Genomic DNA, 17,228 nt, shown 5'->3' on the forward strand with positions numbered 1-17,228 from the left:
CTCAGCTGTAAACATCACAGGCAGTTTTACATGTAAATACAATACAATCCAAAACACGGCACTCAAATCTATGAGTCCCAAAATGTAGTATAACATGAAGTGGTGTGACAGTTTGCGTACTCACTCTGTGTTGTGAGAGAGGCTGTTGTTTTGGGGGGGCTCTGGCCAGGAGGGGCTCCCCTCTCCTCTCTGCTTCTCCCTGGCTCTCCTCCTTCGCTCCCTCTCCACCTCCTCTGCATCCTCCTGGCTCCGCTGGGCCGTCACCCTGCAGCCAGCATCAACACCAACAGAGTGTCAGCACACCCTCCTACACCCGACAACACACGCGGTTCATTTAAGAACCTTGCAGGAACCAGTTAAAGGACTTGGCTGGTGATTTCTATATTTTTCTTATTGTCAACAAATATAATGTGCAGAGCTAAACACAAAATGAACTTATCCTACCTAAAAGTATTGTGTATCAAAAGACTATTATATCTTATACCTCTGTACCGTGGACCTCCGTTGTTGTCCAAAAACTATTAGAAACATGTCAATGAGCCACACTGCTGCACTGGGTGACATGTATCTTCAGCCCTGAAGATAATGGTTACCATAGTTTGTTTAGAAACGGCTCCAAAAAGTAAAAACAGGGACAAGATTGTAAACCTCAGACATGAGGTTCCTAGTATGGCAGATGCCACTGTGAGCTTTGCTTGCTTGTTGTACTACATATTACAACCTCTTGACTTTGTACTATATTATCTACATTTCTCAAAGAATTTCAGTACAAAGTTACAATCTTATCACTGTTATTAGTCTTTGTGCCGTTTCTAAACTAACTGAAGTAACCAAGTTTTTGGACAAAAATGGAGGTCTATGGCACAGAGGATTAAGATATATCAGGCTTTGGATACACATAATACTTGTAGGTATAATAAGTTCATTGTTGGTTTGGCTCTACACATGAGTTTTGTTGACAATAAGAAAAATATAGAAAATCACCAGCCAAATCCTTTAACATATTAAAAGTATAAACTAAGGATAACACCCTAAATAAAGCATTCCTTAAAGAATCTGTATTTGTGGAAAGTTTGCAGTGGCACCAGGGTTTTGCAAAGTACCTTTGCATGTGTGAAGAAAAGATGTATAGAGACTTGTCTCCAGAGGGAGCTGTGTGAAATCTGATAGTTGCCTCAAGTGATGTCACTTGAGTCATTTGGGGCTGAACACCACAAGTTTGAAACTGAATCCGGGAGTATGGAATTAGAAAGAAGTGAGGTTACCAGACCTCTGTAGCTCCTAATCTCTGCTTCAGGCTAGCAGCTCCAGGCTACATTAGACACTACTAGCATAGCACCCAAATCTCTGACCGTCCACCAACTCCAACTTTTGGCAATTGAGTGGCATTGTGGGTAATGTAGGCGCCAGGTTTCGACAAGGAAGAAGAATGTATGGAATAAAAAAGAGGACACCTCTGGTTCTGCTGCGTCGATTTTGATACTTTTTTTAAAAAAAACCTTTCCATCAGGATCCAACATGTTATGGAAGTCCAATGCTAAATCAGCTGAGTACTCTTTAAGTAGCTTTAACGTCAGAAAACATATCTTATTTCACACTATCTGACAGAATCAGTCTTGAGTTTGAATGTTCTTATTGATTACTTTCTTATGGATGACGCTGAAATTGTGAAAACACTTTGTGAAATACAGCAGCTTGTGGAACAGAGGCTAGGCTGGATGTGAAGTCATGACTTCAGCTTTATATTGTCTGAAATATTATTGTAGTACTACCCAGACCAGCTAACCTCCACTCATGGGGCAAAACAGAGGCACCAACATGCCCACTGTGCTCAGAATGTGGATCACTGAAGCACATACTGCGTGGCTGCCCAAAAGCAGACAGGAGATATCAATGGAGCCACAATCAGGTTCTGAAGGTCATTGCTCAAACCATCAACGAAGGACTGGAGTCGAACAGGTGTACTTGCTCTTCTAAGCCCATCAACTTTGTCAGAGCTGAGGAAAAAACAACACCTGCCACACGTCCTGGTCTCGGCAAAAGACTGGAAGTTGTCTTCCGACCTGGGGACTCAGCTAAACTTCCCCCAGCACATTATCTCGACCACCCTACATCCAGATGTGTTCTCTGGTCAGACTCCACCAAGCATGTCATCCTACCGGAGCTGACGGTACCATGGGAGGAAAGCCTGGATGAAGCCTATGAGAGAAAACTGGCTAAGTATGAAGATCTAATCAGCCAGCGCAGAGAATCAGGATGAAAGGGGAAGTATCTACCGATAGAGGTCGGATGTCGAGGATTTGCTGCCCGTTTACTGGCCAGAGCCCTCAGCATACCAGGCATTGGAGGAAAAAAGAAGAGAACAGCCATTCGTGAGACCACCAGCACAGCAGAAAGAGCCTCTACATGGCTATGGCTGAAGAGAGAACAACCCTGGGTGCAGGGTCAGCCTCTGCTGGGTCGCCTGGGAGAGGGAGTATGATGCTGAAAGACTTGAAACTCCCGATGAGCCCAGCAACATCACTGATAATGTGTCCAGCAGCATCAGTACACAAAAGTGCACAAAATTATGTGCACATGGGTGCATATAAAGCAAGTTGATATGATGAAGATGGATACACCAAGAAATGAACATAAAATTATACATTTGTCTGCTCTATTAACCACTTTGGCACCCAACTACACATGATCCAGATTTGTTATGTGACTGTATGTGTGGATTCAAAAAATCAGAGGAAAAAATGTGTTGGTGTGCTCTGTCATAGAAGGCTTGTTCACTTCTTCTGTTTGATCGGTTTTTGGTTCCTGTGGGCAGGACTTGATAACAATAACTCTTTTTATTGTTGAAGCACATCTGGTAGAGTTTGAGCCAGCTGCTGTGCTGTTTCACTTAATTTTAATCTCTGGAGAGAAACAAAGCGCGAGAGGGAGGAGGTGAAGAGCTGGAGGAGGAGCAGGATGGAGGAAGGAGAGAAACTTAAATCCATCTCGTCATACTTATGGAGGTCTGGAGAGAATCTTGTCAAGAAATTGGAATACAAAGACATTTGGAAATCTTCAGGCAGCCATTTGACTGGCTATGAGATTGAAATCACAAACAAGTTTTCCATTCTGGTGTCAGTGGTTTTAAAGGATAATTACATTTTTTAAAAACTTGGATTCTATTTTCATAGCTTTGGCTACCATTTTAATCCGTTATGATAAAACGCTGTGCTCACCAAAGTAATTGCTGAGTTCTGGGAACACAGCAATTGCTAAAAAGAAGTTTGACAGGCAAAAAAAAAAAACACACAAGCAGTCAGATGATCAGACAAGCAATCCCCCAGGTGTGCTAAACTTATATGGAGGAGAAAATGAAAGCAAAAACTAATATTATTAACCAAACAGTTTGGTATAAACGTCCGTACGGTTAACAGATTTCCTTTTCATCTATGACCTGCCATTTCAGGTGCGCCCACCTTTTACTTCCAAAAAGAACTGTAAGGGGACATATCATGTTTTTTGTTCATTTTCTGTCATTTATATACTGTTATGATGTCAGATGTCTATGTTAAACATGGTCAGTGTTCCAAAACTTAAGGTAAATGTATGTAAAAATACTCCCTGACAGTCAAAAGCTGGGGCTTCAGCTACGTAAGGTTGTTCCATTGGTTATTCGCATTGTCCACTCGCATATTTCAGTTTGGACTCGGGCTCAAACATGTACAGATCTATCTGAGAAGTTTCCATTTCCAATAAAGAATGAGAAAAAGAAGTGAAATCCTACTTCTGTTGTTTGTTTACATAGCCTCTGGAGCTGGCGGAAGCTTCTGGAAGCTGACCAATCAGAACAGAGTGAGCTCATCGAGAGGGGCCCTTAACGAGACAGGAGCTAAAACGGCCTGTTTCAGATAGAGGCTGAACTGAGGGGCTTCATAAAGGGCCAGCATAATTTAAAATAAGGAGTTTTTTTGAACTGTAAATCATGCAAAGATATTCCAGTTGAGTCCAAGAATATAAATATAGACCTGGAAATGTGCATGACGTATCCCCTTTAAAATGTCTTAAACTAAGTCTGATTTTATAAAGGTACAACATGGACAAAGTGCAAACAAAACACAGAGTCTGAGAATCTAGGAAATAATCTGGATAAATAGTTTGCTTTTCTACAACTTGTCTGATCATCTCACCACTTATGTTTCTTTCCCTGCTCAACTTTGTTGTAGCAATGTCAACATATCCCCAGATTTCAGTAATTACTTTAATGAGAACAATGTTTTCATAACTGATGGGCTTGATGGCCAAGACTGTATGGAAATATAGTGCTTGTTGGAATAAACCAGACTTACTCTTAAACTCTAGCATACAGTAGCACTTTTCTTTGATTGTTATTGTTATTTGGGCAGTTTTATGCTTTAATCAATAACTGACAGTAGAGAAATGACAGGAAATGAGGGGAGAGACTGAGAGACTGAGACTCCCCACTCTGTTCTGATTCATCTAATTTACCACCAACCCTTTTGGCAGGTAACCATCTTTGTTTGGAGGTCTCAGAGGGGAACCTAATTGACTGGTAAAAGCAGCCTTTGAATTTTGTGATGATCCTGGCTCTGCAGCAGCATCATGGAACAGAAACAAGCCAAAGCCTCAAGCTTGTTGGTTCTCATTAAGAGAACACATAAAACATGCAGATTTTGTCTTTGTATCGGCCAATTGAAGGTCAATGCAATACAAAAAAGGCCTCTGAGAAGCAATTAATTTTCCCAACATTTCAACCCCTCAGCCCATCAAATATTTGGCTGAATGAGATCATCACAAAAAATATCTCTAAAGTACAAATATGAAAGCCTGATGTCATTGGTTAAGTCTGTTGGTGAGGACACTGGCCATGAGCAGTTGTGAGTCAAACATGCTGCTGTCATTATTATGTGGGAAAGTGACCTACATAAGATAATATTCACTAGAGATGCAGTGGGAGCCATATTGGCAAGAGTCAGTCTTTAGTTTGCTGTAAATCGATTTGATTTAGTGTCTGTGCTGTTTTTTTCTCCTCAGTGAGGACACTTTTTCGGGGGAAAATGGGTCAACTGGGGATAAGGTTAGATTGTCTGGACCTCATCATTGCTGCGTGAAATGCAACAAGGGGAAAGAGTATGAAATGCTTAAAGGACCATATCAGTGCTGTTGCGTATTTTGGCCAAATAACTATGATTCACATTCACTTTGCAGTACATCAACAATTTTTCCAAAGCATAACAGTAGTTTTTAGATTGATTCAGTCGGTTCCAGTTCTGTACAGTAAGCCATTAAAATGAAATTGCAGAGACTTGCTGGAGAAAGATAATGAATCACAGTGAACAATTCTTTGATTTTACTGCATGCATCCTGTTTACACTTCATGTGTCTTGGGTGGATAACTATCCAATATAAAAAAAACAAAACAAAACAAATGTAAATACAACTGTGAAGTTTTAGAGATGGACTGAAAATCCAGCATCTTGCCAAATGTTAAAAAGCTCTAAATGCATCTGTCTCTTCAGTACGCATACATAATATTTACTCCACCCAAGTACAAACAGTCAGTAAATCATGCATCTGTTCCCTGTGGTAATGGCAGCTGAAGAGACACTGAAATTATGCTTATAACATACATGAGGGAGGCAAAATATTAGGAACACTTTCCAAATTAATGCACCCCACTACACCACCACCATCAGCCATAGCCATGTATCTGGATTGTACCTTTATAATTATATTTGTGGCTGCAGCTGATGATTGTTTTAATTGTTGATTAATCTACCAATTGTTTGCTCAATTGATCGATTAATTGTTAGGTTCATAAGATATCAGAAGGAAATTAGGAATGCTCATTGTGGATTTTGTGATCCAGCAGAGATGTATAAATGTGGCTAAGTATAAATGAAAGTTTATCTATCACATCTGGATTGTATCCCAATTTGATCTGAAATAACACACATATCTATCTATCCAAATCTATCTTTGGACATTAATGCTGTTGTGAGCAGGCAGCATTGTTAAACTTTTAAACAAAAGAAATAATAGATTAATTTAGATTTTTATTTTGTTTCAGAATATTTACTATGAAAAACAACTAAGATGAAGGAAATACTGCAAATATCTCCTAACCTGTAGCTAGAAAACTTCAGTGATGACAAATGACCTTTATATCAACCCCACAGCTGGAGGCAACAAGTCACGGCTCCCTCTCCGAAGGTTATCAGAAGGGGAAGTGTAGAAAATCACCTACTGTGGTAGATGCAGACGAGGGACGTCTGCTTAGTTTCATTCACACAGTTACAGGGTATTATCACCGCAGGTCATTCTGTACTTCTAGCTATCTGCAGAGTCTGCTGGGACAGCGAACGTGATGCTGTGGAGCATAAATGTGAAACGAGCAAATTATGGAGGAAATCGGTCTAATATGCATCACTTTTTCCACCATTTACACAATGAGGCAATGGAGGCCTGGGGAACGGCATTTTCTTTGTGTGGGTGTTGGTGTGCCGCTGAGCAGGAGGGGGTTCAGGAGTCAGCCAGATGATGTCATGGCCATTAAGGAAGTGCAGCTATAAAAGAGGCCATTGAACTCGGAGTACAGTGTCATTTTCAGTGAAGTCTCACAGTAATGTTCCACCGATCACAGAGGCAACAAAAACCTCACTGACAATGATGAACAGTAGTTGGAAGAGAGCCTAAAATATAAAAAACAACACTAGGAACATAAACAAAGGAGACTAGCAAGAAATGAAGTCATGATGGTGTTGTGCTTTTAAAGGAAATAAATCACAAATAGACTATCAAGTGGTGAAATGTAACAATAAAATAACTGTAAAACCAAAAAGAACAGAATATAATTCAAATATATTCAGAATAATAAAGCAAAGCAATATAAATGGATTTATAATTAATATAGAAGATTTTGGATAACTTAGTATGCTCTTACCTGTTTGCTTACATGAACGAGAACAATATATATATATGTGAGATTTTAATCTAATTTCAGAGCTTCTACCCTCTTTCATAAAAGTACTGCACTGATTTAGCATTGCACTCTAATAACATTGGACAGTTCTTTTTTTAAAATAAGGATCAAAGGATCTTTTTTCCTTGTCAGAACCTGGCACCAACATTACCCACAATGCAACTCGACAACCCCCCTACCCCCCACTCCACCCCAGCACTATTATCACTCACTGAATATAGTGTAAAGCTTACTTTACAGTTAATCTGTTCTATGGCGTTGTCAAGATATCAAAATGCTGCAATGACATTAGAGCTAGTGATAAATTACCAAAGAGCTGCACAGATCAGAAAGCAGTTGCACCACAGAGATAAGTTACAACAAAACTGAAAGCAACAGCTAAATATCTACACACATGGTGATTTACCATGTTTACCTACCCTAGGTAGGTGTAAATCATAAAATGTCACTGAACTCACTTAAGGTAAAACCGCAGTTTTTCTGCCACACAGCATCATTTCTTCATTAATTGATGCCATTTTACAACAAGGTAATCCAGTAGAGACCTAATTTATTGATATAACATTTCAATATTGATCCAATGTGCCATGATGTCAGATGGCTCATGCTTGCTTTCACATAGCTGGTGCAACATAGTGCAGTTTGTCGGATCAGCTGACATGACCAGCTGATGTCTCCCCAGCTAGCGTCTGCAACCAGCCAGCTGGTGCAACTTTCCAAATAGGTGTTATTTGGATAAACTGACCATATACCGTACTGGGAGTCTACATGGTTACTTTCTCACCTGAAAAAATATTAAAACTTAATAAAGTGACATATTAATTGTCCTACAGAGAAAATTACAACAGCATTCAGCCTGGCTGAATGTATCCTGTAGTACATAGTGGTATTACAAGACAGCTAGCTGGTTCGCATGCTAACTCCAGTAGATATCTCTGTAACACAACACATACAGGTCATTGACATGAATTCAAAACACACTCTGTTGATAATTTTAGTTAATTTGGAAATGTTGTAAACTAAACTCCTGGCCAATTCTTACACATTAAACCTTTAAAGAAGACTCCTTACTCTGCTGGAATTGTTGATACTACAAGAGCACGCAGTCTAATGGCAACAACAAACAAAACAAAACTGAGAGAGGAAGCATCTTCCCTCACATCTGATCTTTGTCTAATACAGACAGCAGCTCACACAGCACACTTCACCCAGACAACAGACTTGTTTCACTTAGCGTTTGTTAGTATCTCACGCCTTTTACCAACAAAAGCACGGTCAGTGCCAGCTAAACTAACTGCTGCTTGAATATTGGCATTGATCTTGGCTGATAATAAACCAGCCAAAAGGGTGGTGTCAGGAAGGGCATCCGGTGTAAAACCTATGCCAAATCAAAATGTGGATCAGAAATCAGATTTCCATAGCAATGGCCACCACCAGTACTGTTGACCAGCAGGGTACTGGTGGAAACTATGTTACTGTTTGGGTAAAGGAGGAGAGGGGGAAGGCATGTCCGGAGGAAGGAGAAAGGGTAGAAGTGTGGAGGTGAGAGTCAGAACTTTGAATTTCGGCACTATGACTGGTAAAGGGAGAGAGCTGGCTTATATGATGGAGAGAAGAAAGGTAGATATACTGTGTGTGCAAGAGACCAGGAGAAAGGGGAGTAAGGCCAGTAGCATCAGAGGTGGGTTCAAACTGTTCTGCCATGGTGTGGCTGGGAGGAGAAATAGGGTAGGGATAATCCTGAAGAAGAATATGAGTGTTGGATTGAGTGATGAGTATGAAGCTGGAAATTGAAGGTGTGATGATGAAAGTGGTCAGTGCATATTCAGTAAGTTGTGTGTGAGATGGAAGAGAAAGAAGAATTCTGGAGTGAGTTGGATGAAGTGGTGGAGAGTGTACCCACAGAGGAGAGAGTGGTGATAGGAGCGGACTTCAATGGGCAAGAGAACAGGAGGTGATGAGGAGGTGATGGGCAGGTCTGGTGTCAAGGAGAGGAATGTGGAAGGACAGACGGTGTTGGATTGTGTGAAAAGGATGGAAATGGTTGTAGTGAATACATATTATAAGAAGAAGGAGGAGTGCAGGTTGATGCATAAGAGTGGAAGAAGGTGCACACAGGTGGACTATGTCTTATGCAGGAGGTGCAGTCTGAAAGAGATTGGAGGCAGCGTCACATGGTGGTCTGTAGGATGACTTTGTAGACCAAGAAAAGGAAGAGAATGAAGTCAGAGCCAAGGGTCAAATGGTGGAAGTTCAGAGAGGAGTTAAGACAGGCGTTGGGTGGTAGTGAACAGTTGCCGGATGGCTGAATAACTACTGCAGAAGTGGTGAGAGAGACAGCTGGGAAGGTACTTGGTTTGTCATCTGGACGGAGGAAGGAAGACAAGGAGACTTGGTGGTGGAATGAGGAAATACAGGAAAGTATATGGAGGAAGAGGTTGTTGAAGAGGAAGTGGGACAGCAGGAGAGATGAAGAAAGTAGACAGGAGTAAAAGATATGGCCTAAGGTGAAGAGAGAGGTGGTGAAGGCGAAGGAAAAGGCGTATGGTGATTTGTATGAGAGGTTGGACACTAAGGGAGGAGAAAAGGACCCGAACCTTCATTCTCCAGGAGCTAATTTCACTTGTTGTAATGTGTTTTTACAGAAACAAATTGATCCATTAAGGAGATATTAAGACTCACCTCCTCAAAATAAATGCCACATTGCCAGTGACAACTGTTTCAGTCGACCGATCATTATCCAAACTGAAGCTCATCAGGACCCAACTTAGAAACAGATGTGGAGAAGGAAGGCTCTCAGATCTTCTGCTGTTGTCCATTAAGAGGGACATTTCGATTGACCATAACGAGATCATTAACATTTGCAAACTTATTGAACAAAAGAATTCTCCTTTGATTTCACATCTTGCTTCTTGCTTCCTTGACAAGAATGCTCAAATCAGCTAATTCTCAAAGTGTTTAATAGTTCCATGTTTTCACTACAGATGTGTTTGAGAAATAAACATTTAAAATGTTACCCATTCCCTCTAAATTATATTACAGAGATGTTTGCAAAAATAAATGTCCGAAAAGTCAATCCTATTTAATACAGGGGTGTTGTTTCTTTATATTCTGAATCACCCTATAAAATGTAAATCTTAATTGGGGATGTAACCTTTTACCAAACATGCACTGTTGTTCTCTGCTGATGGGGGACCACTGAATGTATCAGGTGCCCTTTATATTTTTTTGCCCCTGCCCCTCAGACAGTCTGAGTCCACCACTGGGTTATTTAATACCATCCATCCATCCATTTTCCACCACTTATCCGGGACCAGGTTACGGCGGCATCAGACTGAGTAAGGGAGCCCAGACATCCTTCACCAAAACAACACTCTCCGGGCTCCTCCTGCGGGATCCCAAGGCATTCCCAGGCCAGGAGAGATATGTAATCCCTCCGGCATGTTCTGGGTCTGCCCCGAGGTCTTCCACCAGTTGGACGTGCCCGGCACACCTCCAGAGGGAGGCGTCCGGGAGGCGTCCTAACCAGGTGCCCAAACCACCTCAGCTGGCTCTTTTCAATGCAAAGGAGCGGCAGCGTCATGACTGTTATTGTCAGATAAATGTAGTGAAATAAAAAGTGCAACATTTCCATCTGAAATGTAGTGTAGTAGAAGTAAAAACTGAAATAACGGGAATACTAGAGTGAAATACAAGTACCTCAGAAGTGTTTTTACTCACTTTAATTAATGTAGTTACTTTGGTTTATTCAGGTTTTGTTTTATTTTGATGAAGCTGTAAATCAATCTGTTTTCCTGAGAAACAACCTGTTTTTAAATTCCCTGATATCACCTGACAGTCTATCAAACTCCCCCGAATACACCCCTCAGAAAATTACAAATTTCATCCCGCAGGTACAAATATAAAATAATAAATCCGTGACCATCATCTGTTGAAGTTTTTCTCTCACCTGATGAGGTTCAGCAGGAGCTGTTTGCTGGAGCTTTTTCTTCTGATGGAGTCTGCCATGGTGGACTGGGCTGCTCCTGCTCCTGCTCCTGCCCCTGGATCTGGTTGTATTGTAGCCTCCAGTCTTGGTCCTGGTTCTGATCTTGGTTCCAGTTCTGGTTCTGGAGTCTGAGAGACCTTTCCTACAGCTGCTCTCTTGTTCTTGTGTCTCTGTCTCTGTGGCTCATGTTGGCCTCTCCCTCCCTCTCTCCCTCTGTCTCCCTCCCTCTCTCTCTCTCTCTCTCTCTCCCTCCCTCCCTCTCTCTCTCTCTCTCTCTCTCTCTCTCTCTGTTTAGTCGCGGCTCTCTCCTCCCTCCATGTGGTTTTCATTGAAGCATTTTGACCCCCCCAGCCCCCAAACCCCCTCACCCTAACGCCATGTGACTCTCCCAAGAGGAAAAGTAAGATGATATCATTTGAGTGGATCGGTGACAATATTATATGCATGTACATTGTATATATTTATATTGTGAGAGGAGTGTCATGGTGGGAGGGAGCGAGTATAGTATTGTGTTTATATACAGTCATTTTCTAATCGCGTGAACAGCTCTATTATGGAAAACTATTATTAAATTAGAGTCTATTCTATTGTAAAATAAATTATTAACTCTCGAAAAATACAATGGTAACTATGACTTGGAGTTTCAGCCTTTACTTTGTTATTTTCAGAATTAAAAACACATTCGTCTGTGTTTCCAGACAGTAATCAGTTTGGAAAATTTCTGAGAAATAAGCCGTTTCTCTGAATTTTACAGATCAGAATCTGGACTGTTACTTTACCCACAGTTCTTCAAAAAGCCTGATAGTTGGTGGACGTTTCACCTTTTAACGAACCCGTCTAACATGTCCAGTAGATGCACAGGTTTTAAATATTATGGATCTTTAATTTAACCAGTAAAGAAAATAAATAACTGGAAAAAAAACATTTAGAAACAACTTAAATTCACTGTAATGTGCATATGATGGATGAACATTTTGTTTCTCAGATTTCTGTGTTTCTCAGACTCTCTGTTGTTATTATAATTACTTTCAAAAGCATTTAGCAAAAGAAAAAATAGATAAAATTAAAAGGGATCTTAGGAGGAAGAATCCTCTAACAAAACAAAAGCTGACTTACTTAGTAAATCTGATTTTTGAAAGAATTTCTGGAAGAATCCTAAATGATTCTGGGAATGAAAGCTGAAACTAAGGAGGTTGTTCAAGTTCAGTAAAAAACATATAAGCAAATGCTTCTTGGATGTGGCGACAAAGTGACACAAAACAGGTGCTCTTGACGCATGGATAAGCAATCAGTGTCAACAAAAAAAGAGGAGTGATTTCCCGAAAACATCACGGCACACTGCTGCGTCAAGTAACAAACTTAAAAAGCTTTTTTTTATTATAGATCAAAACAAGACCAATGCACATCGACTGCTCTTTGTGAAATCATCCCTCTTTTTTTTGTGGACACAGATAAAATTCACGTTTGTTCTCTGTCTTTACGGTCTCAAACGTTAATTGATCATCACAGCTTCAAATGAAAACACCATGTTAAGACTTTAGATGTGCATAAAATTAGAAACAGAAAAATGCCTTGAAATGAACAGAACTTTAGATCATAGAGGAAGCTGTTGTCTTTGTTCAGACTTTATAAAACTCAAGATATGAGCAGCAGCCTGAGAAGCTGAGGGAGTAACGACGGTGTTGGATCTGTTTACTGTTCAGCAGGTTATGAATAAGATATGGCAGCTCAGAACAGGAGCAGCTGCTGGAGGCGACAAGCCGATCGGTCCGTCTCTGACTACCGAGTCACAGGGTCACATCGCTGTTCATGCCACCGAGGCTGCTGTCTGTCTCTTTGTTTGTTTGTTTGTTTGTTTATATATATTTAGATGAAGATAAAGCACTCTGCTCTCTGCTTCGTAGCACAAAGACAAAAGTGGAACTTTTCTCTTTAAAAACTCTCTGCGTCTATCAGTCCAACACACACAGATGTGCATTAGGTCACTCAGGCATTTCCAGCCAACACTGATTTACACACACACACACACACACACACACACACACACACACACACTCACACATACTGTTGCCTGCTCACCCACCCCCCTTAAATCCCACGGGAGCTTGAAACACTCACAAACACTCCACCAAATGGTTGCCACAGCAACACTCCCACAGCACTGTTTCACAGTCCGACTGTTGAAACAACTCTGCATGAGGCTGATGGGGACGGACAGAGCCGCCGCCCCGACCGCCAACTTCCACACTTTCTCCAATGTTCCCCCAAAGGAGGAGTTCAGTTTAGAGAAATAAAGTGCAAAAAAACCCCCCCAAAAAACCCATAATACAGCAGCGGTTGGCAAACTGAGGCCTGTGAGCCAAATCTGGGCCTCCTGCAAAAATATTACACCCCCAACACCAATGAAACCTGAAGTATTGACTTTCATAGTTTAGATCAAAACTTCTACATAACTGATCACAAACAATAAACAATTTATTAACATCTATTACTGCAGACTTTAGTTACTTTCATCAATGACTTATTAAATATAACTGCAGATCTGATGACTTAGAAGACGTGAAACAATAAATTGTTAATAAATGGATTTTCCTGCAGATGCTCTGCAGCTCTTTCCAGAAGGTAAGTGGTTGAACAGAACATTGGAGGTATCTTCCTAAAGAATGACATAAAGCAAATGTTATGGGGGTAGGCTATAGAAAGGATGGATTTTTCACAACCTGGCAACCCAAAAATTATGCTTATTAATGGCTTATAAATTAGTTCTAAAGCATTATTAAATTAACCATTAATTAATGCTTATAAACCCTTTATAAAAGGTGCCTTATCAGAAAGTGGTTAACACCGTTTTAGTTCCACAAGCTCAGCCTGTTGGACCAGAACAGGTTTGTTTTTAACACAGGTGGGCGTCAGTCCAACAGAAATGGTGTGTTGATGCCATTTTTCTCTAAGGAAACAACAACAGCAGCAGACTTCCAGTCAACGATAAATGAAGCAGAACGCTGTTTATCAAGTGCGAATAACCAAGTACGTCTTCAACTTTCCAAGTGCAACACAGAACATCGATTCACCAATGAGTTGTTTTTTAACCAAATTAAATTAAAATAAGCTGTAACTCTGTTTTTCACTTACTAAAGGGAAAAATAACATCTGTCCTCAGATACAATCCTAAACAGTGTTATAAATCAACTCTATTCTTAAATAAAGAAGGCAGGATGGGAGGATTTGACTCCATCTAAGTCTAGTTCTTTTCACCTCTGACTAAACAAATTTCCTCTTTTGGATAGTAAAGTGGAATTTGATTTGATTTGATACTGCTATATTTATTACTACTATATGTTTTCTGGTTTCCATAATGATGCCATAATCACAGTTTGTAGTTAAATTAAGACATGAGGGATATTCCAGAGTTAGTAACATTATTAAAATGTGTTTTAGATGTGCATATATTTTTATTACAGCTCAAAAAACAAAATCCAGGAACTTGGTAGCTGTGGTCTTTACAATCAATAAGTTTGAGATCAATTTGTTTGATAAAATAAACAATGACACAAACCTCCTGATGGGAATTGTAAATTATAAAAATGCACTTTGCAGCACAAACCTGCTGTTTGTTTACTTGTTGGAAGATTTTCATCTGTTAGCAAAAGTATAATTGTTCTCACTGGTGGTCTGTTGATCAATTTGTTGACCAATCTGTAGATGGATGCCAGACTTGAGGTTGTCCCATTGAGTTTTTTTTCCCTGTTTATAAACAAATAAAGTTATATTTACATTCAGTGTTACTCAGAACGCGTGTGTGCATAAGTACGGCTCAACTCATTTAAGAGGGGCTGGAGGGTTGTTTATAGTCAATTATTAATTTCAAATTGCCGTGTCCTTGTTGAAATGGAGTCATTGTGTGTGTCTGGTTGAGTCTTACAGTTGATGTCACAAACAGGGTCAGGATCAGTTTACACAATGTGTAGAAATTCAGCAAACAGGCTAAATTGCCTCTTATTTTCTTGCATCATGCAAACTTCTCATGAAATTGAAACATTCTCAACTCAAGCAGATGTGTCTCCTCAGTTCACGTCACCTGGAGTGAACCTGCCTCTGCTCCCATCATTGACTTTGCATCGTAACATACAGATTATTCATCACTCTTAGTTTTTTTGTCACACTTGTATATGTTACTGTTTCATAACTTTATTATACAATCTAAGAGGGTTTCAGCTCTGTCCTCCCCTCTGGGCCCAAACACCCATCAGTCTCTCTTACTGCACAAAACGTTGCCAGCTGTCCCGTAAAGACGGCGTCACGAAGAGGAGAGCAGCAGCTGCCGATCCGCTCCAGACTGATGAGGGAATGGGTTCAAGGTGAGTGACGTCATGCAGGAGCATTCAACAGCTAATCCGAGAAAGGTGAGGTGCTTGTTGGAGGTGATACGCAGCTTGGAAGGGAAAATGTCTTTGTTTCTCAGGCTAATGTAGTCAGGCATCCATAAAATTTGTTGCAGGAAGTGTTGAAATATGAACTCACAGGATGGAAAACAAGCTTCATAACGACTTGTGTAAAAAAATGATTTCAGGTGGGTGAAAAGAACAAAGGATTTGATTTTGCATGGTTTCTATTGACTTTCATGAACATCACCCCCTTTCTTTCAAAGTAATCCATGTTTTTTGTTACTTTTCACCTGCCTAAAATAGTTTTAAGCCATGCTAGCGCAAACACAGATTGGCCATCGGAGGTACTGTGGTGCCAATGGTGAGATAAATTTTTTTTTAAAAACAACAAAAAAACAGAGAGAGAGAGCACAATTATAGCATTTGATATGTTATGAACAGTTATGTTAATATATTATCATTTTATCTGTTTTGTGTCTTTGCTTGGTTTGTGCTGCCTACTTTATGTTTGCTTTTGATTCTGTGGTTGCTTGTTTTTTTTGTGGATCACATGACTTTTGTATTTGCTTATAATGCATAATGAGGTGAGATTACTACCATTAACCTCAAGGGTTGTTCTAAATCTCACCTGCACAATTTGCCTCTTCTCTTTTGTTGTTGTGTTTATGCTGCTTTGTTTTTACTGTGAAAATAAAAATAATCCTAAAAAAATAATCCTGAATTTTACACTGTATGCAGATTTTATTTTCATGTATCGTTCTACAAATTATAAAATTATCAAATTCTATTTGCAGCTTAATTCTAATGGTTAGTGGTGTATCTCCGATGTCTGGGCAGATTTTTATTCCCACTCTGCACCTGTGCTAGCAGCTTTATATGACAATGTTAGTCTGCTGGACTCAGCTTTCTTTGGTCCAGACTGAAATAATAAATATCTTGAAAATGTTTGGATGGATTCACCCAATTTTACTGACTTTTCCTCACCAGCATGAAGTTGATTTGTGGCTCAGAGTGAAATAACTCAACAACTATCAGATGTTTGAATAGTAATAACTTTGTTGATCCCTTAACCTTTAATGTAGGACCACCTTCAGGTTCAAATTTCAATTGTCTAAAATTTTAGGTCATGAACAAATATCTGCAAATCTAATGGCATATACTTTGTGTTTTGTGCTAATTAAGCATGCTGAACGAGATGTTTATCATTGTAAACACTATGTGTAAATACAGCCTCATTGACCGTAGACTCCTGTTTACATGTTATCAGTTGCTAAGACGATAAAGAGGAAGACCTGGTGAGATCATACGTTCAACAGTTCTCCTGTAATAAATTGTAAAAAAAGTGACTGAAATAGTTGGGTTTTCCCCTGACAGCGATCCAGGACCAGGATATGTAGTCTGAGGGTCGTGGATCAGGGCTACAGAAAGGGCTCTCTGTAACATCACACAGCTGTAGCCTCCAGTGTCTGTGTCTGCATTCATCCACAAAACAAAAACTCTGATCTCAACTTTTCCAAAGGTGAGGGTGAGAATGAGTCATGTTGGTTCCCTCCGCTACGTAGTCAATAATCCATTTTAATCTCCTCTTCACTCGGAGCTCTTTTTCTTTTTCTTCATCAAAGCTCGTGTAAAAAAAAAATGCTATTAAAGGATTTGGCTGGAGATATTTTGTATTTTACGTTTGTCTTATTGTCAACTAATCTCACGTGCAGAGCCAAAGTAACGATTAATTGTTACACTTACAAGCACTGTGCCTTTATCCAAAGTCTGATATATCTTATTCCTCTGTGCAGTAGACCTCTGTTGTCCAAAAACTATTAAAAAGACATCAGTGAGCCACACGGCTGCACAGGGTGACATGTTCCTTCATCAT

At 40.0% G+C, this 17,228-nt stretch overlaps 1 protein-coding gene across 3 annotated transcripts in view; it reads right to left on the minus strand.

The window, feature by feature from the left end:
* The window catches only part of LOC121895143 (lymphocyte-specific protein 1-like), a 34,471-nt gene extending 23,317 nt beyond the window's left edge, over positions 1–11,154 (minus strand). For 2 of the 3 annotated variants that reach the window (XM_042408040.1, XM_042408026.1), the window contains exons 1-2: positions 1,104–1,126; positions 125–265 (exon numbers count right to left, since the gene is read on the minus strand). In XM_042408040.1, the coding sequence (XP_042263974.1) occupies positions 125–265; positions 1,104–1,111 (149 nt within the window). In that variant the 5' untranslated portion in view covers positions 1,112–1,126. Of the gene's footprint in view, positions 1–124; positions 266–1,103; positions 1,127–10,931 lie in introns of those variants that run through there. The other variant, XM_042408032.1, reaches the window with a different exon arrangement.
* Between the last annotated feature and the right edge of the window lie 6,074 nt (positions 11,155–17,228).

The sequence above is a fragment of the Thunnus maccoyii genome, chromosome 1 (genome assembly GCF_910596095.1).
Source record: "Thunnus maccoyii chromosome 1, fThuMac1.1, whole genome shotgun sequence".
In the NCBI taxonomy this organism is placed as follows: Eukaryota; Metazoa; Chordata; class Actinopteri; order Scombriformes; family Scombridae; genus Thunnus; species Thunnus maccoyii.